General features: G+C 35.8%; 1 protein-coding gene across 3 annotated transcripts in view; it reads right to left on the bottom strand.

Moving 5' to 3' along the window:
- The window catches only part of Cerkl (ceramide kinase like), an 86,301-nt gene that overhangs the window by 45,690 nt on the left and 12,964 nt on the right, over positions 1-27,647 (bottom strand). For all 3 annotated transcript variants that reach the window (XM_048345143.1, XM_048345144.1, XM_048345145.1), the window contains exon 2: positions 7,280-7,522. In XM_048345143.1, coding sequence (XP_048201100.1) covers positions 7,280-7,522 — 243 coding nt within the window. The remainder of the gene's footprint in view (positions 1-7,279; positions 7,523-27,647) is intronic.

The following is a 27,647-nucleotide window of genomic DNA, read 5'->3' as shown; positions in this document are numbered from 1 at the left end:
CTATGCCTACTTAATCTTTGATAAAGGAGCTAAAACAATAGTATGGAAGAAAGATAGCCTCTTTAACAAGTGGTGCTGGCAAAACTGGCTCAACACATGCAACAAATTAAAACTAGATCCTTATATATCACCCTGCACCAAAATCAATTCCAAATGGATTAAAGACCTTGAAATCAAAACAGGCACCCTGAAGACAGTAAAGGAAGGAGTAGGAGAAACACTTGGGCTCCTTGGCACAGGACAGAACTTCCTTAACAAAGACCCTGAAAGGCTACAAATCAAAGAAAGGTTGGACAAATGGGACTGCATCAAACTCCAGAGCTTCTGCACGGCAAAGGACATAGCTCTCAAGATAAACAGAAAGCCCACAGACTGAGAGAAGATCTTTACCAGACATTCAACAGACAAAGGCCTCATCTCTAAAATATATGCAGAACTAAAAAAATTACCTTCTTCCAAAACAAAACTGCAAAGAACCAATAGCCCCCTCATCAAGTGGGCTAAAGACTTACAAAGAAACTTCTCTGATGAGGAAATGAGAATGGCCAATAGATATATGAAAAAATGCTCTACATCACTGGCCATAAAGGAAATGCAAATCAAAACAACATTGAGATTCCATCTCACCCCAGCAAGAATGTCATATATCAAGAAAACTAATAATAACAATTGTTGGAGGGGATGTGGCCAAAAGGGAACCCTACTTGATTGTTGGTGGGAATGTCAACTGGTTCAGCCACTCTGGCAAGCAGTATGGAGATTCCTCAGAAGGCTCAATATAGAACTCCCCTATGACCCAGCAGCCCCACTGTTGGGTATCTATCCAAAAGACCACAAACAAAATCACAGTAATGCCACCAGCACAACAATGTTCATCGCAGCACAATTTGTCATAGCGAGAAGCTGGAACCAACCCAGATGCCCCTCCATAGATGAATGGATCAGGAAAATGTGGTACATTTACACAATGGAATTTTATGCCTCTATCAGAAAGAATGACATTGTTCCATTTGTAAGGAAATGGAAGGACTTGGAAAAAGTTATACTAAGTGAAGTGAGCCAGACCCAAAGAAACATGGACTCTATGGCCTCCCTTATTGGGAATAATTAGTACAGGTTTAGGCAAGCCATAGCAGAGCATCACAAGGCCCAATAGCTATACCCTTAGAAACACATAAGATGATGCTAATTGAAATGAACTCCATGTTATGGAAACAAGTGATATATCACAGTTGTAACCACTTTCAACGTCCTATGTGTATGTGTAGTTTCTATTATAGATAATGTTTTGTATCACCTTCCTATGTTTGTACCTACACTATCTCTGCAATCTTATCTGAGTATATTGGAAACCGTGTTTACTGGTATTGGAAGTAGGAAATTCAAAGGGAATACCAAATTCGAGAGACACAGGGTAAAAAAAGAGAAATAACTACAAAAGCAATACTTGCAAAACTGTTTGGTGTAAGTGAACTGAACACCAGGGGGGAGGAGGGAAAGGGGGGGAGGGAGAGGGGCATGAGGGACAAGGCAACAAACAGTACAAGAAATGTATCCAATGCCCAACGTATGATACTGTAACCTCTCTGTACGTCAGTTTGATAATAAAAATTTGAGAAAAAAAATTAAAAAAAGAATGTCCTTTAATAAGAAAACTAACAATAATAAATGTTGGAGGGGATGTGGCCAAAAGGGAATCCTACTTCATTGTTGGTAGGAATGTAAACTGGTTCAGCCACTCTGGCAAGCAGTAGGGAGATTCCTCAGAAGGCTTAACAGAGAGCTCCCCTATGACTTAGCAGCCCCACTTTTGCGCATCTACCCAAAAGACCACAAACAAGAACACACTAAAGCCACCAGCCCAACAATATTCATCACAGCACAATTTGTCATTGCTAAAATATGGAACCAACCCTGATGCCCCTCAGTAGACGAATGGATAAGGAAAATGTGGTGCATATACACAATGGAATTTTATGCCTCTATCAGAAAGAATGACATTGCCCCATTCGTAAGGAAATAGAAGGACTTGGAAAAAATTATACTAAGTGAAGTGAGCCAGACTCAAAGAAACATGGACTCTATGGTTTCCCTCATAGGGAATAATTAGCACAGGTTTAAACTAGTCACAGTAGAGGATTCACAAGAGCCTAATAACTATGCCCTTATGAACGCATAAGATGATGCTAAGTGAAATGAACTCCATGTTATGGAAACAAGTGTTATATCATTGTTGTAATTACTTTCAACATGCCATGTAAACCATAGCTTCTATTGTTGATGATCCTCTTGTATCCCCTTCCTGTGGTTGTACCCACACTATCACTGTATCTCATCTGAGTACACTGGATACTGTATATACTGGTATTAGAACTAGGGAAGTGAAAGGGAATATCAAAATTGAGAGACAAAGGATAAAAAGACAAACGACTCCAAAAGCAATACTTGCAAAATCATTTGGTGTAAACCAACTGAACAACTCATGGGGGGAGGGAAAAGGAGAGGTGGGAGGGGGAATGAGGGAGGAGGTAACAAACAGTACAAGAAATGTATCCAATGCCTAACGTATGAAACTGTAAGCTCTCTGTACATCACTTTGTCAATAAATAAGAAAAAAAAGTGAGTTCTTTGAAATTAAAATAGGGATATCTGGTATTTAACTGTGAGTTGTAATATAAACAGCTAAGCATCCATTCCCCCCCCCCCCATCCAATTTAATTTATCCACAAATAGTAATTCTTTAGGTGGAAACATTAAGAGCAGTATTGGCAAATGACAGCTCTCTTTGCTATAGCTCTATTAGAGAATAGCAATGGTAGATATAAGGAAAGAGGTTAAGACACACTGATCTAAATTTAAAGATAGCAGAGCCTGGGAAGACAAGAAAAGCAAGGCAACAGCTCTCAGAACAAAGAGCCTAGGAAAGACACAAGGCTTCCACCACTCAAACAATGAGTGGGTTTTTATTTTTTGGGTTTTTGTTTTGTTTTGTCTTGTTTTGTTTTTTGCCATTCCTGGGACTTGACCTCAGTGCCTGAGCACTATCCCTGGCATCTTTTTTGCTGAAGGCTAGCATTCTACCACTTGAGCCACAGTGCCACTTCTGGCTTTTTCTATATATGTGGTACTGAGGAATTGAACCCAGAGCTTCATGTGTATGAGGCAAGTCCTCTACCACTAGGCCATATTCCTAGCCCAAGAATGACGCTTTATACAACTGAATTTGCCTGTTAGATGTTAAACACTTTAAGGAATACCTGGATTATTTGAATCTGAGAATGAAAGAAACATTGAGAAAACTTAAAAAATAAGTGTCAATAGAATATAATAATTGGCAGAGAATTTTGAAGCCTGGGCTTCATTTGTATTCAATGGAGATGACCCAGCACTTTTAGAGGGGTGTGATGAGAAGGCACCATTTGTATCTACTTGAGTACAGACATGGGGCCATCACTTATTTACACAGTCTGGTCTTTCCTCAATTTTCATTTTTCTCCATTTTTCTCACTGCCATTGGTTGACTTAAAAGTGAATATCTTTGCTTTTTGTGTTGTGTGCCAGCTTGAACTCAGGGCCTCGGTGCAGTTCATGAGCTTTTATCATTTTTCTCAAGGCTGTGCCACTTGAGTTATAGCTCTGATTCTGGCTTTGTGTTTCGTAATTGGAGATAAGAGTCATGGAGGCTGTCACCTTCCTGTGGTTGTACTTACACTATCTCTGTAATCTTATCTGAGTATATTGGAAACTGTGTATACTGGTATTGGATGCAGGAAATTGAAAGGGAATACCAAATTTGAGAGACACAGGGTAAAAAAAGACAAACAACTACAAAAGCAATACTTGCAAAACTGTTTGGTGTAAGTGAACTGAACACCTCCGGGGCAGGGCGGGGGGGGGGGGGTCGGGAAGGGAAAGGGGGAGGAGGGGGGTATGAGGGACAAGGTAACAAACAGTACAAGAAATGTATCCAATGCCTAACGTATGAAACTGTAACCTCTCTGTACATCAGTTTGATAATAAAAATTTGAAAATAAATAAATAAATAAATAAAGCCCTAGGCGAACTTTCTTGGGCGTAGCCACGTGGCTACTGTATATGTTCTTGATACACTGTATATTGTATATATGTCTACCTGACCTAGAGAAGAGATAGAAAAACAGGACATAGGATATCACAAGAAATGTACACACTGCCCTACTATGTAACTGTACCCTTTTTGCACAACACCTTGTCAAAAAATTTGTGTTCAATTAATAAACAAATAAAAAAACAACAGGCAAAAAATATAAAAAATATATAAATAAAGAGTCATGGAGGCTATGACTTTGCCACGTAGGCTGGTTTTGAACTGTGATTCTCAGCTCTCAGCCTTCTGAGTAACTAGGTTACTAACTATCGTAAGCCTTGGGCACCTAGCATTATATTTGATTTTTAAGAAGCAAAATCACCTTACTCAAGCCAGATGGGGGAGGCTCATGCCTTTAGTCCTAGCTACTCAGGAAGCTAATCTGGGAATCACAGTTCAAAGCCAGCCTGGGAAGGAAAGGCTATGATACTCTTATCTACAATTAACCACCTAAAAGCCAGAAGCAGAACTGTGGCTAGAAGGGGTAGAGAGCTAACCTTGAGGAAAGCAGCTCAGGGACAGTGCCCAGGACCTTGTTCAAGCCCTACTATTGAGATAAATACATACACACACATACATATATACATATATGCATGCATATATAATCATTCCAGGACCAACCTGGAGAACATGACACTGTGGATTTTACTGTTTCCAACTCTTACCTAAACCCAAAACAAAACAAAACTAACATTCTGAGAGAATGACAATCCAAAAGATAGATAATTTATTTATCTTTGTAATTTCTTTACATTTCAACCCTAGATCAAACCAACATATGAAAGGGGGAGGGGGGGTGAGGGAGGAGGTAACAAACAGTACAAGAAATGTACCCAAGGCCTAACTTTTGAAACTGTAACCTCTCTCTCTGTACATCACTTTGACAATAAATAGAAAAAAACCCAACATATCACCCTTTATACTGAATATTTGGACAACAATTTGAGATGATTTTGCTCTAGTTTGTTTTTGACAAGTCCCTCCACTCTAATAACATTGCTTTTACTGAATTGAGCTTGGTAGTAAAGTCCTCTGCTTATTGCTGTTGGTTTTATGGGTGATATGTACTAAAGAAGTTGTGTAAGGCAGTGCTTAATAAGCCCCCTGGGAGATTTTCTTAGACCTTCAGTGCAAGGAAGAGTTTGACTCCCCTAAAGAAATGACAGTCTTATTTTATGGAGCACACAAGTCTTAGGAATACCTAGTTTATGAGGCAAGCATTCTACCACTAGGCCATATTCCCAGCCCAAATACCTAGTTTAATTTGATTGAAAGTACTAATTTTCATTTTAATTTTTTATCTCTTTCAATATAAAAATGCATTAACAACAGCATAAAATACTAGTAAAATGTAATGCTTTTAGTTAATGACATATGTTTGCAAAAAGGTAAACCAAACTATGGCCTCTGTGAGTTTCTTCATCATTAAAAAAAATCAAATCTCTTTAAATATTTTAAAGAAACTAACAAGGGAACAGACTATTTAGTGATAGAGTTTCAAAGGACTAATGAATTTACTCAGTTTATCACTGGTGGATAACTTAAACACCTGCCTGCCATTGTCCAGTGTGGATCCTCACAATTTTCATGATCAATAGTGCCAGGGCTGGGGGTGTCTGACAGCATAGTAGACTTGCCCGTTGGCATCCATTTTTGTCCTGAGTCATCAAATACCTACCCAGCTGCCTTTATCATATTCAATCAGACAAAAAGAATGAAATAGGCTAAACGAAAACAAAATCTTACTTTGTAAACCTATGGGGGTGAGGAGCAATCAGATATATAATCTGAAATATCAGATTGTTTTACCTATATTGCTTCTAGAAAGCCAAATTGCATTGTGTCTACTATTTTATTTAGCATTAAATAATAGTGTTAACATTTAGAAAAATCTACAGTATTGTGTAACTCTCTCATTGGTTCTTTAATAATTGTCTACAAAATTTCTTATTTTCAAATATCCAGTATATATATGCACCAGATATGAATGTTTGGGTGAAAGGAAAATAAATTCTGTAAACTTGAGATATAAATTGAAAAATAAGTATTTCTAAAAGCTCACAGTAAACTAAATTATTTTAAGACTCTGTTACACCAGCTTATCAATGCTTTTTTGTCAATGTCATCAATCAAAATCTAATTACTAGGCTAGGAATGTGGCTTACTGATTGAGTGCTTGCCTAGCATGCACGAAGCCCTGGGTTCTATTCCACAGCGCCACATAAACAGAAAAAGCCAGAAGTGGTGCTGTAGCTCAAGTGGTAGAGTGCTAGCCTTGAGCAAAAAGAAGCTAGGGACAGTGCTTAGGCCCTGAGTTCAAGCCCTGGGACTGGCAGGAAAAAAAAATCTAATTACTAATCCATTCCATGAGACCTGTATTACACTAATGTTGAAGCTAAAAACACTGTATAAAATCTGCAGATCAATATCCTTTGAAATATTTATTCAAGAGTCTCTAACAAAATAATAGCACATGAAATTAAACAGGAAATTAATAGGATTGTATATGCTGACCAAATGGGATTTGCTACGGGAATACAAGGATGGTTCACCATGTGAAAGTCAATCAGTGTAAATATAATGAAGGGACAAATACGATCTTCTCATTTGATGGAGGAAAAGAACTTGACAAACACAATGTCCTTTCATGTTAACAAGACTCAACAAACTATAAGTTAGGAGATACTATACTGCCCTACAAAATCAAATCTTGTTCAAACCCATAAATGTGACATGTTTACATTAAAAATTGATATCAAGGAAACTATGCTTATTAAAAATTCTATGAGGAAGAAAAAAAAAGAAAAAGGCATATGGTTTTACCCCTGTTGTCACTTTATTTGTTGTTGGTTCCATTGGTATTGTATATATGTTTATCTGAACTAGGGAAGGGAAGGGCAACATCAAAATGGTGAGACAAAGGGTAAAAGGGGAACCAATAGCAATATTTATAAGACAATATGCTGTAATCCAACTCTACAACTTGAGGGGGAGGGAATTGAGGAGGAGGAAAGGTGGGAGAAAAATGAGGGAGGAGATAACAAGTTTGACAAGAAACGTACTCACTGCCTTATGTATGTAACTGTAACTCCTCTGTATATTACCTTGAAAAAAAAAAAATAAATAAAAAATAATTCTATGAACAGTACTTACCTGTCAGAATGTTTTCCAACTCCCTAAACCATATGTCACAGTGGTCTTCACTTAAATTGATGAGATCAAGTGTAGAATCCTTCAGTTTATTTTGCTCCTTTCTCAAGCAGATGAAAAGTGTGATACCTAATAAAGTACCATTTCCCTGCTGCTTAACAAAACAACGCCGTTTCAGTTTTACAGAGAATATGTCCTTCAGTTCAATTAATTCTTCTTTGCACTTCAAATCACATTTGGAATCACCTGAAAAAGAAATTTGATTTTCCAATTAAAACCTTTTAAATACATGGACAGAAATGCTTTTACATTGATAACATTATGGATTGTCTTTACATCAGTCCCTACAGGAGATGAAAATGGAAGAAAAGAAAAAAATGGGTCTACTTTCCCCAAAATGATGGAAAAAATTAGTTCCCTCCCATATAAGACCCATAATATTCAAATTCAGAATACTAAAATTTTTAAGAATTCCAAAAATATGGAGCAGTATTTTAATAATAATAAATTATTACCATGCATGAAGCTTCTAATACTAGCAATGTGAAGTGATTTAGCTGACAGTGAGTTTATGGCAGAGTGGTACAGTCAACAGTAAGGGAGTAGAAATGTACAGTTAAAGTTCCAGTTAAGAAGCATATATGCAAAAAAGACATTGATTTCTCTTGGTAGGAAACAATATAAACCACTGCTTGGGGGAAAAAAAAAATCCCTCTTAAAAATCTATCGGACCTAAAAAAAAATGGTGGCATGGAATTTTAGCAGTAACCTTTAACCATGGATGAAAAATAATTGTTTCAACTAACATTCAAAACAGAAGTACTTTCCACTTAAAAACAAAGGACTTCACAAACTTCTGTTTCTGAGTGATAGGGAATGAATGATAGGATGATTTTTCCTTCCTTCTCTTTTAAAAATTTCTATTATCGAACTGATGTACAGAGAGGTTACAGTTTCATATGTTAGGCCTTGAGTACATTTCTTGTACTGTTTGTTACCTCCTCCCTCATTCCCCTCTCCCCCCTCCCCCTTTCCATTTCCATCCATGAGTTGTTCAGTTGATTTACACCAAACAGTTTTGCAAGTATTGCTTTTGTAGTCGTTTGTCTTTTTATCCTGTGTCTCTCGATTTTGGTACTCCCTTTCAGTTTCCTAGTTCTAATACCAGCAACTAACTACAACAGCACACGAGCAATGAAGCAGCCATGCTGTGTGTGTGTGTGTGTCTGTGTCTGTGTCTGTGTCTGTGTCTGTGTGTCTGTGTGTGTCTGTGTGTCTGTGTGTGTGAATTTGAATTCAGGGCCTCCTGATCCTGCTTGACTTCTTGACTCAAGGCTGTTGCTCTACCACTTAAGTCACATCTCCTGGCTTTTTGCTACTTAATTGGTGAATTTGTCTGTCCTTGCTAACTTCAAAACAAGACCCTCCCATCTGATCTGATCTCTGAATAGTCAGGATAACAGACATGAGCCATCACACCTGGCTGGCTCTGATTAATCTTTTGAAAAGAAAAATAAATGAAATCCAGTCTCATAACATAAATTAATGTTCTTAGTTTAGAAGCTCACATAACCCTAAGATAGAAAAGCTAGGCAGATAAGCAGAGACTAACAAACTTCACATAAAAGTTATCTAATAACTAATATGTCCTAAAGATACATAAAGAGGCTTTACCCACAGAGACCAAAGGGATAGAAATGCTTATCACATGACACATATATAATCTGTTTAATCAAGAACAGAAACACTTTCATGGAAAAGTACATAAAACACCCAAGCTGGAAGCTCACAAAAGGAGAGATGCAAATTGACCAATAAGCATATGAAAAAGTTCAACCTAATTAGCAATCAAAGAAATGCAAATCAAAACAACAAGATACCACTTTTTGCCTTTTAGGTTGGCAAGAGATCAAAAATAAGGCTCAGTGATGGTATAGCTACAGGGAAGCAGCCCCTGACTGATGGGAGTGCAGAAATGTTAGCCACTGGAGGACAAATGGGGATGAGTATCAAAAGGCTTCCAAATGTTAGTTACAGTGATACTTAGAATAGCAATAATATTTGAAGCAACACTAGGGTTCTTCAGTGGTAAAATGGCTGAATAAATTGTAGAGCTCTTCTATGTCTCTTCAGTGAACAAGAGTATGAACTACTATTATTTTGATCTGGAAATATACTCATGTTAAGAAGAATGCATATTAAGTACAATAACACCTTGTTGCAAAGAGATCTGGGGGATTTGGTCCCACTTTTATTCAAAGAAGAGTAAAAAGAGAAAATAAAAGCAAAGAAGTATACAAAAGCCTTAAGACACTAACATAGTATAGGGGAGAGATGAAGAGAAGGTATGAAATTAAGTTTTTTTTTACAATAATAAGATAATCAGTATTACAGGACTATTTTTAATGTTGAAAAGGGAAAATGCATGGTTTTCATCTAACAATTTATATCAGAAATTTACCATAAGGAAATAAATAATATGTACAATTCAGCCAAAACAAAGCTTACCTAAGCCTTTTTTTCTTTGGGGATTTTTTTTTTGTTTGTTCTGATCTTAGGGCTTGAACTCAGGTCCTGGGTACTATCCCTAAACTTTTTTCTCAAGGCTTAGAGCTAGCCCTCCACTTGGGCCGCAGCTACACTTTTGGTTTTTGTGTGTGTTTGTGGTTAATTGGAGTTAAGAGTCTCAAGGTCTTACTGCCCAGGCTGCCTTCAAATCACAATCCTCAGATCTCAGCCTCATGAGTAGTTATAATTACAGGATTGAGCCATAGGCTCCTAGCTTACCCAAATATTATCTGGGTAAAATTTAGAAATAATCTAAACATAACAATAAGATGATTTATATATATATATATACATATATGTACATATATATATGCACACACACTGGGACATTAGAGATTTTATAAGACTCTGGTCATTCACATACTGAGGCCAAAGGAGGATATAAGAGTGATGGACAAAGGCTCAATAGCTATGTACAGATGATCATATAAAATGAACTCCAAGAAAAAGAAACAAGAGACTTTTTCTTAGTTGCCATTGTTGCTGGTGTTTTCTTCTGGTTTGGTTTGTTAGTTTGTGTTTGGGAAGGGATGGGAGGGCACATAAAATGTGGAACAAGGATGAACAAATGCAGCAGTGGAGTTCATTGGACACTATTTGGAAAATGAACTGGATATGTTGTGAGTAGGGACAAGAGGGAATAAAACAGGAGGGAATTGTGAAAGGGGAGACATGGTTCAAAAAGAATTATACTCATTATTCATTGCATAAGTCATATAACTATAAACCCTCTGTATATCATCTCTATAATAATAAAAATAAATAAATAAATAATGTGAATTCTATAATATACACTTATTTATATGATTCAATGTTAGCACAATTAAAACACAGTACTGAATAGAAAAATTCCTAAAGTAGCACGATACAATTCCATTACAGTGTTGTATATTTTTCTTGAATGAGTACTCTATGTGTAATAAATTTTAGATGTATATAAATATTCATGAAAGTACTTGGGAAGATAGTAAGGTTGGAGTATTTTTCCCATGTGAATTTCTAATTTTTCTACAGTAAAGATATTTGTGATTAACTGATGTTAGTCTCCAGGGAATTGTTTCTGATCATTCTACTTGTTTAAACTCACTAGTTCCATCCCTTAAATATTTCATGAACACATTTTACATGCCAAGCATTGCCCTGAGTGTGCCACATGTAGCAACTCATTTAATCCTTATAATCCTATGGAGTGAAGCATTTCCATAAAATGGAACAAACTATGACACAGAATTTCAGTAACTCTCCATAGCTATATCTGTGGTAAGGGCAGTTGCAATGTCTAAAGTCAAGTATTCAGACTGATCTCTATCACAATTCCTCCACAAGATTGAACTGATGCCAGGTCCTTTTTCAAGGAAGCACAGTTCTCATCTCTCTCATCAGTTACTGTTGTTGTTTTTTATTGAGGCTGAAGTTAAATTGCATTGATTTTTTAAAGTAAATCATGTGTTGTCTTTTCTGTACTTACATACACTATTCCCCAGTAAATCCCCCATGATCACGGATTGGATATTCACTATCTTGGCCTTTCTAGAACTTTGGAAAAAATATCTGGTTTTTTTTAATGTCTTATTTATTTCATTTTATTTTAAGACTTTTTGAGTTAAATATATTATCCTACAAATATGTAATTAGGAACTGGTGAGTGTAGTTCAATGATAGAGCTTGCCTAGTATTTGTGAAGCTTTGAGTTAGAACCTCAAAAATCACACACACACACACACACACACAGAGTTGGCTGCTTTAACAAGAGTAAAAAAAGTATGCATATTACCATAAGACTAAAAATTAAGAAGTGGCTATTTAAAAATTATACAGACTGTGCTTCTCCCTTAGAGTTTATTATTGTTTCACATTGAGCACCCTTTATCCACTTGTATTTTCCCCCAAAATTGTTTTTATTACATCTATATGAGCAGTGGAGCAGCTGGCTCTTCTCCACATGGCATCAGAGCACCATCTTCCACACTTCAAGGAGGCTAAAAATGAAGGCTCTCTGGTTTCTTGATGGAAAGCCCTGAGGCTTACTTCAGGAAAGGTCAAAGGTTCTGCAGCTCATCTGATGGGATGAACTAGAAATCTAATGCCATTCTTTCTCCATAACCCCAAAGCCAAAACACTCTTTGGACCTTCAGAGTGTGCAAAATACTAGGACAAACATCATAAAAGACAAAAATAAAAAGGACCCTATGCTGTGATGCCTACTATTTGTACTCTACCAAAAAGAATTGACTACTTGTCTACAACTTTTGTAAGATAAATTATATCACTTTGCAAATGAATATGAAAAAATGTTTTTAATAAACTGTCAAGGCTGAAAAGCTGTTAGGTGTTATAGCTCTGTTTCAACTCCCCCCAATCCCCTTCCTGGATAGCTGCTCTGACATAATCTCAGGCAGCTCTTGTAGATGGCACTTTTTTCCACAAGATAAACAAATGCTCTCATTATTAGATACAAAAGCTACACTTGTGTTGTGAACAACCTAACACACACACATACACAACCATACTTACTTCCAGGATTGAATTTTAAACATTACTTTATCTTCATACTAAAACAAACCTTTATTTGTAAAAAAAAATAGTAAAATGAAGTAAAATTTCATTCATAAACTCATCTTTGATAACCACAATTGAAAATATGGAAATCATTGGTAGATAGTTTTCTGAAGGTTAGCAAAGTTAAATCCCTACAAATGTTATATAACTTTGCTTAGTAGCATGTGCTTCTTACTTGAAATCTATCAGTTCCTAAGTCCTATTGGTGATACTAGCTTGTTCACACCATTCATTGCCCTCTCACATTACTTACAGAGATACTGGGACCATCTGTTCTTGCAAAGGATTTAAGTACATGTCTATTGGATATCAGGCTATATTTTTTTTAATTCAGCACCCATTTCCTATTGTTGCTTTTTCTTGAGGGAGAAAGTCAATTTAATTACAGGGAATACAAATAACCTGTCCTGGCAGGTTCCCCCGTCACCATGAGAGCAAAGTAGGACCTGCTTAAAGTAGGTTACAGTGGCTAACAAGAAGAGCAAAACCAAGAACACTTAAGAATATTTAGCAAAGGCTTAACTAAAATAGAACAGTGAATGCCACTTTTAAAGATATTACTGTAAACCTAGGGCTTGTCTAAATCAATCTTGGCACATCTGTCTGATGTAGACCGTAAACAGGATTAGAGCTGGGTTTATCTGCTTGGTGCTAATTGTGCTCACAGTTTCTGCACATGTCCACCTTGTAAAATATTGCCTGCAGAATAGCCCTGCCCAATAGACACCCCCACAACAGAGTGTGTGCACACACACATACACAAACACACACTCAGAGTACATTAGATGGTGAAGCAATGTGATGTCTAATAATTTTTCTTGGCTCTTCAGAATTATTTACCTAATCCCCTAATTAAAAATACAAGATTCTGTTTGAATATACCACATACTGAGATAAATCTTTGAAGCAAGGGACCAATAAATTTGAATACACTTTAACTGTAAGAAGAAAACACAATTTAGTTGTTAATAATAAGGTTAAACTAGGGTTTAAACAAATGATGCTGCTCCTATACTTGGGGGGAAAACATATCACAATGTGTTACTGTCTTCAAGGTCTATGCCATAACAGTTGTTAGCAGGAATGCATAATTCCTAAATACATACGCTTACCAAGAAAGACAATGCAAAACCAGCCTCCTACCCAACATAGAAATTAGGCAGGAAATTTCCATCTTATCACTCTCAGGAAAATTGAGAAACTGTCAATCCAATCCCAAACCACTATCAAAATAGCAAAAATAAATTAATATTTTGCATTTGTTTGGGTTTTGAAAAATAAATAATAAAAATGTTAATTCTTTATTCAGAACACTTAATGCTTACTTTGTAAAAAAATTTAAATTAGATAATTTGTCAAATCATAAATATCATATACAAAATTAACATTTTTAGAAGGCTAGCAGAAGTGAATATTTTAAGATGTCTGACTTCTAATCATAATCTCTCTCTTAAAGTTATCATTTATTTGTGTTTTAAGGATCTTGGGTATTTCTGAAAGATCAACTATTTTTCTAAATATCTCCCAGTAGTAATAGGTATGCAGATACCCAGAGCACTATTTTTTGCAGCTAAATATTCAGGAGAAGTTGAAATTTTAAAACATATTTAATTTTTAAGATAAGCCATTGTTCTTAGTGTGTAGCTACAATGGAGATAGACAGGGCATTTTCTGTAATGCTATGGGATTTGACAATTGCCTACCATGTTGACATCTGTACTCATGAAGAAAAGAGAAAAGTAGTATTATATAAATAAAGACATTGGCTCTAAATTTACCAATAGACATTGCATTCTCCACATCCCCAAGGTATAGCACTTAAATGGCCTGGATGAACAAGTAACACTATTACTTTTCAAAATCTCTACCTTTGTACAATTTTTTTATTTGTTGGTAGTGGCATGGGAGATACACAGAAAGCATTTCTTCCACAAATGGAAGTGAAGATTCTCTTCAGGAAAAGCTCTTACACCAATTGAGATTCAGACAACCTTTACTTTTACTTAATGGATACCAACAAGGTAGATTATTGTATTCTGATATGAATATTTGCCACTTATTCTCTGGAAGAATGAGCAAAATAAGCCAGTCAAAGAAAGTCAGGGACACAGATCAGGTCAGTGACAGAGCAGTTGGCATGTGCAAATGGGAAGGAAGAATGAAAGGAAAGGAAGGAGGGAGGAAAGGAGGGGAGGGAAATAAAGAGAAAGAGGGAGAGGGAAGGAGAGAGGGAAGCAAGAAAGATTGCTGCTAATGATAAAATAAAAGATGCCAAGTAAAATCAGAATATGTAAAACATGGACATGACAAAATGAATTTCTCAATCTTAAAATTAGTTTCTTTTTTAAATGTAATTTTATTATCAAGGTGATGTACAAAGTGGTTACTGTTACATAAGGTAGTGAGTACATTTCTTGTCAAATTTATTATCCCCTCCCTCAATTTTCTTCAACCTTCCTTCCCTTCCCCATCCCCCCAGTTGTACATTTAATTTCCAACATACTGTCTGTGAACTTTCTGATGGGACTGAGTTATAGTATTATATCTTCCCTTAAAAATATTGCATAACAAAATGTGTCAATACTATGAAGCTCTGTGAAATTTTCCAGAGGGCCAGTATAGGATGTTACAAAATCATGCATGAAAAATATCTATTTTATATTTCTATCTACTATCTATTTCATGCATCTTTTTAGAAAAATCTCTATTTTTCTAAATTTTCAAAAGACTCTTAATATGTATTTGAAATACTTTTAAATTTCACATTATAACTAATTAGTACTGGGTAAGTTTTGCTATAGTACCAAAGAAGAATAGCAACCATTATGGGAAAATACTATTAAAAGAAACTTTCTTTTCAAACTGTACATCTTATTATGTTGTTATTTTTTAGAGTATTCAAGAGGTTCATTTTAGATCTGAAATACAAAGAAATAAGAGGACAATTCAGTGTTTAATACTCAAAGGCATGACTTCAACATGCAGTGTGAGTTTAATGTGATATGTTTAGTGCCCTTAAGATAGGGCATTAAAGTGCCACTTTTGCTGGGAACATTCATTACCTGCCTTTGGTATCTACTGATAGGTATCTATTTGTGTGATTTTTACATGTCCACATCCATCACTGTACTTAAAAAATAATTATTCATGTCAGAGAGGGAGAGCTTTGACAAGTGCACCAACAGAAAATATGACTTTAATGGATTTACACTAATAAAAATCGTCATTTCTTTTGCATCAGCAGACATATGTGTATCCATTTGTAACTATTATTTACATGTGTTCATGGTTCAGATACAGTTCATAAAGTTAAAAAATGATTCCTCATGAGTCTCAGCATTATGATCCTTGGCCTTCCCTCTCCAGTTCTCAGCAATTCACCTTAACAATACCTTCCTCATTATCCTCCTCTCTAATTTCTGTATCCCAGCACGTAGCTCAATGTCTCAAATCCAGGACAGTTATATAATAAATGTTTAATAGCAAATACAGTCAGCAACAATCAGATGATATCTTAATTATGCTATATGCATTTCCACCTCTAGACCTTTGCTCCTTCATTTCCTGGCACATGGAAGACCTTCTTGTCTCCACTCTTTTCAAACATTAACCAACTGTCAAAGCATATTAATCCAGTCTTCCAGGACACAAGTTTCAGTTCTGAGTGCCTCTGAATCCTACAATCCAGTCCTACTCAGTGGATTCAACAGCTACATGTCAGAAGATACCAACTTACCAGAGGGTGAAGGCCTACAAGTTTTTGAAAGTCATGCATATGTATATATGTGGTACATATTATATATCTATATATAGTCTAATGTTGTATATGTATATACTAATGAAATGATGGTTTAATAATGTAGTTTTAGGAAGAGGTTAGAGAAAGAATGAGATTGTAGTAGTTTCTTCAGTTCAACATTTTCAACACTTACTATCTTCCATCCACTTCTGGGCATATATTAAAATGCTAATAATATTATAACTGAATCTCCATGGGCAATACACAAAATGTTCTTAATCAATTTTTTTTTTGTCTAAGTGAGCACTTTACCACTTGAGCTACAACACTAACCATTTTGGTTGCATCTTATTATTGCAATGGTTTTCTTCCAAGGCTAGGCTTGAACTCTTAATCCTCCTGAGTAAATAGGATTTGGGATGTGAACCACTGTACTTGGTTGAATTCCTAATTTGTTGTGTCCTGAAACTTAGTAGACCATGATGCAGGCTTCTGTCATTAGCTCTAAGGACAAAGTCTGATTATGAATGTCCATCTTAGTAAAGGCCCTTTCATCTTCCAAGCAATACAACTTTACTCTTGCTGTCTTTAGAATTCCTCAAGGAAGCCTACATTGCTGTTACCTCTGCCATGACTGTCACCCTGAGCAGTGCTACACAAGTTATTCACAGCAGTCATGGTGGGGGTATTACATTGCCCTTTACATTATCTCAAAGATAGAGACAACAAAAGAAATGTTCTATCAGTTCTGTCCAATTCTCCCCTTAAAACTCTCATTCATCCAAGAAGTTTTTCAGAATAACTATTCAAAGTCCAGGGAAATGGAAGTTAATGGAGATAGATCTGTGTTCATGGAAGAGCACAGACATATAACAGAGAGATTACAGAAGCTACTGGTTCCCAACAGCAGAAAGAAGTACTTTCAAGGATCTGAAATAATTAGGGACAGAAGGCTAAAGCACTAGAAAAGATAAACTTAAGCAGCCTCTGGTCCTTGACTTGAAGAGCCTACCTGCCTAGTGCTAGAGACAGAACAAGGTGTCAGGTCAGGGTGTCAGGAAAACAAGAAGATGAAGAAGTGCCAGAACCCACACACAGTAAGTATCCAAAAGTCAACTTTATATGTAATTCAAGTGGTTCTAAATGGCAATCATAAACATTAGTTTATTCATTTGATAAATATTTTCAGGCTTAGACTTATTAGAGACAAAGGCAAAGTGATAATCTATTTTAATATGGCTTATCAGAGATTTATTTAAAAATTCAACTTAATAATGTTCAAGACAAAGTTCATGTTTGTTTTAATATGCTAGCCCCAGGGGTATGAACCATTTTTCTACCATTAGAAGTATTTAATTGATGAGTATGTTCAGTTTTGGGGGGTGTTTCTGGACTTGAAGAAAGAAAGCAAAATCAATACAGTGAAAATCACTGAGCACACCAATGGCTCAAGCCTATAATCCTAGTTACTCAGGAGGTTGAAATATGAGGATCACAGTTGGAAGCCAGTCCAGTTGAGAAAGTCTGTGTGATTCTTATCTCCAATTTCCACCAAAGAAACCTGAAATGGAGCTGTAGGTCATGTGGTAGAGTACAAAACTGAGCAAAAAAGCTCAGCGACAGCCCTGAGTTCAAGCCCCAGGACCAGCACCAAAAGGGAAGAAGAAACCACAAAACACTAATCAAGAAAAGCCACAAAGAATTTGTCTATGAAATGTAATCAAATTTCTCAACTCTCCAAATTATTTACTTATATTCAGCTACATTCAGGCAAAAGGAAAAGGTAAAAAGTCATGTCTTAATAAAGTAAAAGGTTGTGTTAATAAAATCTTAATAAACCTATACTTCATAAATTATGCTAGTCAAATGATACAATTTGAAGTTCTAACTATATAAAATATGTTACTTTACTTACATATTTGCAGTCAGAGGCAGTTTTATAAGCCATTTTGGAGCAGAAATGAGAGAAAGTCAATTATTTTTTTCTGAAAACGCCTTAAATTCATTCCAACTCTGGTATTAAAATCAGTTATTTTAATTTGGCATTTTACACATATGACATTTATATATGTGTGTTCCCAATTAAAGCATGGTCCCAATTAAAGCATGGTTTTTAAATAGTTTCTTCTCACAACCTTACAGCTTAGATTCTACCACATTATGATAAGAGGCCAAAATTCAAGAAGAATGCAGAAAACATTAATGTGAAAATTTTAGACAAAACTTAAATGTTCTAGTTTAATATGTAGCATGTAAATCAACATAAAGTAGTTTATGAGATTACAGCAAGCCATTTTCCCCTCTGGGCTGTAATACTCCTGTCAGGTTCTTTTTTAGAAAGATAAATTTGATATCAATATGATGTGACACAACAGCATCAAACCTTAATTTCACTCACAGTAAGAAGTCACAGGATTAAATAACATGGTGCAGTCTTTTAGAAAAGTTTATTGCTTCCAGATGGATTCAAGTTTCCTTTCAGCCCTGATTACATCTAATATGCACAGGGTGCCAACATTATAAAGGACAGAGTCAAAAATATCATTTGTATAGATAGACAGGGTGGGGTAAGGGATCTTTGGTTTCTAAATAGTACCTATGAATCAAGACTTGACGATTTTTAAGAAATTATGATATACATTGAAATAATAAGAAATATTGTATAAATGTAGTGAACAATGGCTGTTCCACAGAAACACACAAATCTGCAGTAAATATCTATAAAATGATTCCTAGCTCAGTCTGCACACCCTGTGCTCCCATATGGGGCCGTGCCATGTGTGACACTGCATGGGGTGTGCTACTAAGATGCCCACATGTGCCAGTGTGCCTGAAGAGGCTCCATCTCACCATCAAGTATAAGCCCAATGGCTTATATTCAAAAACACTGAATCCTTAAAGGTACATTTGCTAACTTTAAAGCAAATAACCACTTGCATTTAACATGTTGCTGCTTTTGCTGGTGGAAATGAACTGTCATCACCATAATAAATACAATAATTTTCAGAAAATGCAAAATAGTAAAGTTCTACTTATAATGTGAATTAAAAAATAAAATTGTTTCTACTGTACTTAATCTGTGGGAATTTTTTTTAAAAACATGATTAAAGAAGGATTTCAGCCAGTAGATAATACCAACTCTTACAAAATCATAAAACGATTCCTCTAGCTCTATTTTTTTTTCTTATTCTCTTAAGCTTTTTAAAGTGCTCCTCTGAAAAACATTTTGCAAGTGATAAATTTGACTGGATATATGAACAATTTAAATATAATTGTGGTTCAAAACTGTAAAGAAGAAAGAATTTCTGGAAGTACAGAAAATCATTCTTGTTGGAGAATCTTTTAAGAAAATGGTTCTAATGTGTTTGGTGGCTCAAACTAGTAATCTGAGCACCTTGGGAGGCAGAGATCTAGGACAGTCTCAGCAGAAAAAGTTACTGAGATGATATCTCAGCCAATGGCTAGACTTGGTAGCTATGAAGAAAGCACACTTACTGGATGCAGCTGTGCAAACTTGTCATCCCTGGCAACTCAGGGAACCACAAGTAGGAGGATCAAAGTCCAGGCTGACCAGCGCATAAACTGAAACTCTACCTCAAAAATAGTCAAAGGAAAAGGGGGTTAAATTGTGACTCTAGTGGTAGAGTGCCTGTCTAGTAGATGCTTTATATTCAATCCCCTAGTTCAAATGCAGAGGGACATGCAGAGGTCATGGAGAGGGGAGGAGAAGAAAGAGAGAATAGGAGTTCTATCACAACTCTTATTTTTGCCTGGTTCTATCCTGTACAATCTTATCCAAAAGAAGACACATATTAATATGGCTCTTTATTGTCGGTCTTTAGAGAAAAATGAGTTCCTTAATGAAAAATGATATAAATGAATATTAAAATTTCAAGTTATACTTATAAAATATTCCACTGTCTTAGTTTCCATTAATTCTACAAATGACACTTAAAATGCATGTAAGCATTAAAAATTTTTAATAATTTTTAGTTAGTAGTTTAAATTGTGATGAAATCCTTGATTAATCTCTTTGAAAATGCTTGAATCCAGAAGGCAATTAGAAAAGGATTGAATTACATTACAATGGGACTGAATGTTATTGTCAAGTCAATAACAGATCAATGAAACTGATTCCAACTGGTTAGGCTACTAGGCACTAAGACAGATAATGGATGAGTATCTACTGACACAGACACATTAAGTACTTCTGATATTCTTAATACTAATGAATGTTTGAGTTAACTGTCTCTCATAAAATAGTACATTGTTTCCAGCAATGGTCAGCTGGTTTTAAACAGGCCACATTATCTTCAAAATAGCACATACTTGTGAAAAATGATTTGAGTTTTCATATCTTCTTTTAATAATGTATAATTGGAAAATTTTCACATTCTAGACTTGCCTTTTAGATATAGACCTATCCTAACTACTCAGCAAATAATCACTGAAAAAAGATGATGAGGGAAATAAGAGAACAGAACATGTAAAAAGAGTTCTAGGATCCCATGTAACCACAAAATCAATAAAACTCTGAAGATGTCATATTTTGTTCTTAAATTATTTAGCAATAAATTTTACACTAACCCCATTCTGCAACAAGACTAGACCTTAACCAATAATATGAGTTTTGACTTCATTAATCCCACTTAGCAATACTTCATTCAGAAATATTACAAGGCACTACCACACGATTGTGTTATGTAACAAATTATCATATGCCCCATGTTTGTTTCCTAAGCTGTTTACAAGGGTTTCTTTGAGAAACAGAAAATCCAGTGATACTGTGCTAGAAGCATACTTGTAGAGTTCCTGGAACAGAAGGATGTGACTGGTGTTTGTGAAAAAGATTAAAGAGATAAGACACAAAAATGGAAGGATTAGGGGCAAGTAGACTACTTAACATTATACTAGATAGAATCTGAAGTAGTAAGAACTTAGAATCTTTCCCTGAATCAGCAGAAGAATAATATGATCTGAAGCACAATTTGTGACCAGCAGCTAGTTGTTATATGAGAATAAACTAATGGGGACATGGTTGGAGATAGATAGATTGAAGATAGTGAATATCCATGTAAGAAATGATGGTATCTTGATACCAAGGTGACAATAGAGGGGCTACTCATTCTCCAAAAGCAGGAAATAACTGGGTCTGTTGATGGCTAGATGCAAAGAAAGAGTAAAATAAAGGTATCTAGCAAGTTTCCAAGTGTTTGTAGCTTAGACAACTGATGAATGAAGTCACAATTTACTGATATGGAAAAATTCACCACAGATACATCTTCAAAAGTTACAAAAGGAAATGTGGAGTTTGTTTGTAGGTTTGAGAAGTGTTTTAGACATCAAAGTTGATACTGATAACGCCTTAGAATCATACATGTGAAATTCATATGTAAGGCCTAGACTAGAGATATACATGTGCAAGTTAACAGATGTTAGAATCCAACAACTAGTGTAGATTCAGATTTAGAGAATGGAAACAGACACTCCTAGGTCAGAGGTCATACACAGGGAAGAAAGTCTAATAAAAAGACTGGGGCAGGAAATTTGTGGAATAGAAGCAAAACAAAGAGTAGCATCTTAGAAGGTAGGTAAAGAAAGTTAAATGAAGTGAATATATAAAACATATTTATCTAAGAAGTTGGAAGAAAGGCAAAGAAATATAATCTTAGTGTTCTATGAAGATCATCTCAATTTATCCTCATAATAGTTTTCTATCAGGGAGAAATCTCACATTAGAGATGCAGATGTGTAAAGTAAAATAAATGGTATCTAAATTATTTTAATGAGGCTAGGATTTAATTCTAAATTTCTTGATTGACAGAGTTTATTCACTTAGAGGCCCACACAACTTCCTAATAACATAATATATAAAATAAATAGCCAATAAGAAAATAGGCTGGTCTTCCCAGAAAAGATGCTGGTATAGGGTTAGGAGGCCTTAGATCACTAAAAAGAAATGCCTTAATATGTGAGCTTGTTATCTTATCCCTAAAACAAAAGGCATATAATTGATTAATGTATGCATTTAAAATATGTAGAGATGTCCTGAATTTGCTGGGCACCTTGTCAGAAATAGTGGTCAACAAAATAAGAAATTACTGTCTAATAAGAATTTATTCTCTAGTAAAATGAGAGAAATGAAATGATATATTTATCCAATATTTAGCTTTAATGTCCTCTAATAAGTATTAACCATTAATAAACAAAAAGCTTGTTCTGTGTAGTACAAAGAGGTTTAGGTTCATCACACCACTGAATGTTTATCATAAAATGGATGCTATTATTATATTCCATATTATAGGCTGAAGGCAAGGAGCAGATAAAACTCCATGTTTGGCCATTCTCCACCAATGACTGTCAATGGGACAGGGATACGCAATCCTAAGACTCCATTTTCCCAGTATTTAACTCTCTTGCTAACTATTCCTTTATCTTTTTTTTTTTTTTTTTTTTTTCCAGTCCTGGGCCTTGGACTCAGAGCCTGAGCCACCTTCCCTGGCTTCTTCCCGCTCAAGGCTAGCACTCTGCCACCTGAGCCACAGCGCCCCTCTGGCTGTTTTCCGTATATGTGGTGCTGGGGAATCGAACCGAGAGCTTCATATTTAGGAGGCAAGTGCTCTTGCCACTAGGCCATACTCCCAGCCCCATCCTTTATCATTCTTGATGGTCCTCTGGATGTTCAAAATGAGACATAATGAGAAGCAGAGAGGGAAGTAAAGTAACAGTGAAAGGTCTGCAGTAGAAAAGAATTTCCATATAAACAAACAATGAAATGTAGAAAAGCTAATGTAGAAAAGAAATCAAAAGGCATAGGAGGGAAAGAGAATAGCAGCTACCGAGACAGTAATTGCAGCGACTAAGTCACCAAGCACCACTTGCTTGACAGGCCCAGACATTCCCAGAATGCTCAAGCAGACTGGCTTCTTCCCTTCTCTTTCTAATCATCCAACTGCATCATTCCTTTAGCACTTCAAAGAAAAGATCTACATCCTTTTTTCTGCTCTTTTGGAATAACTATATCGAAAAAGTTAAGTCATTTTCAAGGGCAGGCCCTGGGGAAAGAGGAGAAATTCTTATGCATATTTGAAGAAAATAATGCAACAATGAATCACCTTGTAAGCCACCAGAATCTGGGGCATCTTTTGACATCAGGAATCTCCTGCCAGCAGCAGAAATACATGGACCTTCTGTGACTGGGCAAACTTTATTCCCTTACTTTCAACAGAAAATATATGAACATAATTTTACTTTTTACTTTGAAGGATTATGCATAAGTCTAAGGTTTCTTCTGGTAGTCTAAAGATTTAGAAATTATACTATTTATAAATCATAGAAACAAGGAAGTATATCTTTCATAGATAATCTAGTTTCAAGGCATTAATGTCTACTATGCCCCCAATTGTTTTCTGACCAAGATATCAAAAATTTAAGGAAGATTTATTTCCCTGTAGCAGTTCAGTACATTTGGGAATTGAAGCACAGTAGGTAGATAGCTAACCATCCTGTGAAACATCAGCAGATTTTTGTTTCCAAGTTACTGCTTCACAGAAGGGTTCATCTTGAGGATTCCCCTAAAGTAGCCTAGAAAAGCCTCTTAGTAGAGAGGAATTTATGGGACAAATTAAAAGAAGAAAACTAAGAATTGAGAAGTCAAATGTATATAATACAAAGAAATATTTGAAATGTAAGATTAAAAAATAAGTGACCAGAAGTGTTGACTCATGTTGAAATGCTGCTTTCACTATTCGGGCCAAAGTACAGGTCAGCTTATATTCATCCCAATGAGATTTCTGTGCCCTACTCAGAATGGAAAGTTGTCTATCAATTCTAGCCAGTAATGGGACAAAACTGCTCACAATCACTTGCCTTCATCATCTGAAAACTTCTCTGTAGATCTTGGATTTTGCTGGTCTTAGAAGAAAGGCAGCCTCATACTGTGACAGTGTTGGTACTCTATATATGCTTGCCCTCAATAGAAGCCCTCACTGTTTTGCTACGTATGTCAGTCCTGAATTGAGCTATTCCTCTTCTTCATCATCTCAGCTCTCAACAGATGTGAGAAGAAAGACATTATGACCATTCCCAGGTGAAGGGACTGCTAAGGATATGAAACTAGTTAAGGTCCTACCTGCATAATCATTGTCAACCACATAAACACATGCTGGTCTTCTAATACAGGCAATACAAGATAGTAAGTGCTATTGTTTCAGAATATTCTTACAGTATAAATAATGTCTCACCATGGAAATTTTCATTTATGTTCCTAATCTTTGAGGGGGAAATAATACAAACAAATTTACATTTAGTGTAAGTGCACAAACAGACCAGACTACTGAAACTCAATTTTTTAAACTTCAGACTCCAGAAATCATCACTATCAACTTTTAAATGTTTTTTAGTAAGGGCCTTTGCAATTTTATAACTACTATGTGATAAATGGTTTACAAAATAGCTTTCCAGTAGATATCCAGATAATTCTTCCATAACATACACATAAACAGTAACTATCTAATCTAGCTGGAAAGAAAAGCGGATGTTTAGCCAGGCACTGGTGGCTCATAACAGTAATCCTAGCGACCAGGAGCCTGAGATCTGAGGACTGCATTTGGAATCCAGCCCAGGCAGGAAAGCCCGAGAGACTCTTATCTCCAGGTAACCACCAGAAAACCTGAAATAGAGCTGTGGCCAAAGTGGTAGAATGCTAGCCTTGAACACAAAACCTCAGGGACAGTGAGTATGCCCTGAATTCAAGCCCCCAGACCAACAAAAACAAGAAAAAGAAGAGGATACTTTAAGATGGCATGAATCAGAAACTACAGAAGTGGTGGGATAGGCCCAGTACCTATGATTACAGTATCTACAAGTCTACAGTGTCCAATTACTGGGACACTGGGAACTCAAAGATTAATTCTTTTGTTAAAAGACACTACATTAAATGGGCATCATTTAAGAAATGAAGGCAGCCAGGTCCTGGTGGCTCATATCAGGAGGCTGAGATCTGAGGACTGAGGACCTGAAACCAGACCAGGCAAGAAACTCTGTGACTCTGATCTCCAATAACTCTCAAAAAGGTCAGAAGTAGAGCTGTGTCTCAAGTGGAAAAGCACTGTCCTTGAGCAAAAAGAAAAACTCAGGGGCGGTGCCTACGCCCTGAGTTCAAGCCCCAGGATCAGCACTAAATAAATAAATAAATAAATAAATAAATAAATAAATAAATAAAAAGTAAAGAAAAAAATTAAGGCAGTAATTTACAGAGGATGGGTCCAAAGTCTTGGCATCAATATAGGAATTGTGAAATCTCTTCCAAATGTTGTTGAAAGAACTCTCAAACATGAAATTCAAGAGCTAAAGCTAAAATTTAGTCACATTTTAGTGTATTTTAGAATTCTATTGTTTTTCCAATACATGCATGCAGTTACTATCTACATAAGATTATTATAATATAACCAAAGTAATTACTGCTGAGTTCAGCAAGTTAATGCCCTTTGTTTGCCAAATTTCTGTTTTCCCAAGAACTAGTCTCACTCTATAAAGATGTGTTTCCAGGATACATATAATTATGCTAGGTATAACATCTGTTGCTTTGTATTTTCAGAGCCTTAGCAAACCAAGATAAGGATGTGGTTCTATGTTTAGCATAGGAGGAATGGCTGAATTAGAAAAGGCTTAAATACTAAGAAGACTGCTCAAAAAAGAAGGATTCATCAAAAGTTGAAGATAGTTTTAACTATTTCCAAACAGAACTAATTAACTTTCATCCTTATTTACATCACTTTTGATGTGGTTATTATATCATTTACAACTTCACTACTCCATAATTCTGAAAGTTATATTGCTTAGGATTTCATATAAGATTCTTAGAGAATTTTCTACTTCAGTGATCTTTTGGAAGCAGATTTCCTAACAACAAAAAATGACTTATGATCAAACACAGCAACAAACATAGGTGGCCTCTTTTCATATTTCTCCCTTTAAAAGCACATGGATTTAGATAACAGCTAACAGGGTACAATTGCAAATGTAGGTCAGTATTCTCATTGCACTGTAAAGTGAACTGCTTAGACTGGAATGAAGCTGAGTATTATCCGCCTAAGTCACTTCTCTATGTGGTCTTTTAGGGTTGTTTGTAACAACCTTGGCTTGCAGATCTCAGCACTTCCAATACTCAACCTGATTATTTACCAGCAAGATTTACCAGTAAGATAAGGAGGTAAGCAAAATTTATTTTAGTAACAAAAGATAAAATAAATATTTAGAAGTGAGGGAATCAGAGAATAATCTGTGCCCAAATATCAGTAGTCATGGACAAATCTCATAGTGACAAAAAATAACATTGATTACATAATGTTACAATTTTCACTATGATAAAAACTAAAGATAAAACCACAGAAAGTAGTATCAAGTGAAAGCTATAAATAATCTGTCATATTTCAAATGTATCACACTTTCTGTGGTAATTAATGTATTGCACTAATTGTGAAAGTTGTTTACTGCTATTTCTCCAGTCCATAGCTAAAAGATTGGTGCTTGTGTGGCATTTATATTGACTGGAATAGCATGTTCCACTGAGATACAGACCTGGGGAAGCCTACTCAAAATGGGAAAAAATAATCTATCTCCCAAGCCATTTTTACCTCACTTCACTGTCCTAAGAACTTTTGGTGTTTCATATCTGCATAAGGCAAGTAACTATATATTAGCCATGGTATTTTAATGAAAACAAGAGTCTTACCTCCCTGTTAGCAGGAATTTTAAGGGGAACAAAACTTATTGTTAGGGTTGGAGAAATTTTAAAGGACTGTTGTAGTAAATCCACCTGCCAAGATTAGATTATATTCCCTAAAAATCATATTTTAAAGCTTTAACCCCAGAGTGACTATATTCAGGGACAGAGCCTTGAAAGGATGACTAATCTATCACCCTAGTTACCCAGGAAGCTGATATCTGAGGGTTTTGGTTTGAAGTCAGATGGGGCAGAAAAATCCTTAAGACTCTTATTTCTAATTAACCAGCAAAAAGTTGCAAGTGGAGCTGTGGCTCAAGTGGTTAGAGCACTGCCCTTGAGAGGAAAATCCAAGTGAAAATGAAAGGCCCTGAATCAAATCCTCAACACTGGTACAAAAGGGAAAGGGAGAAGGAGAGAGACAAGAAGAAAGAAAGAAAGAAAGAAAGAAAGAAAGAAAGAAAGAAAGAAAGAAAGAAAGAAGAAGAAAGAAAGAAAGAAAGAAAGAAAGAAAGAAAGAAAGAAAGAAAGGGAAGGAAGAAAGAAAGAAAGGAAGAAAGGAAGGAAGGACAGGGGAGGGAGGGAGAGAGGGAGGGAAGGAAGGAAAGAAAGAAAGAAAGAAAGAAAGAAGGAAAGAAAGAAAGAAAGAATGAAAGAAAGAAAGAAAGAAAGAAAGAGAGAGAGAAGGAGGAGGAGACGGAGGAGGAGGAGAAGGAGGAGGAGGAGGAGGAGGAGGGAGGGAGTGAGGAAGGAAAGAAAGAAAGAAAGAGAGAAAGAGA

The sequence above is a fragment of the Perognathus longimembris genome, chromosome 4, assembly GCF_023159225.1.
Source record: "Perognathus longimembris pacificus isolate PPM17 chromosome 4, ASM2315922v1, whole genome shotgun sequence".
Lineage (NCBI taxonomy): Eukaryota > Metazoa > Chordata > Mammalia > Rodentia > Heteromyidae > Perognathus > Perognathus longimembris.
This window is presented reverse-complemented; position numbering and strand designations above follow the sequence as displayed.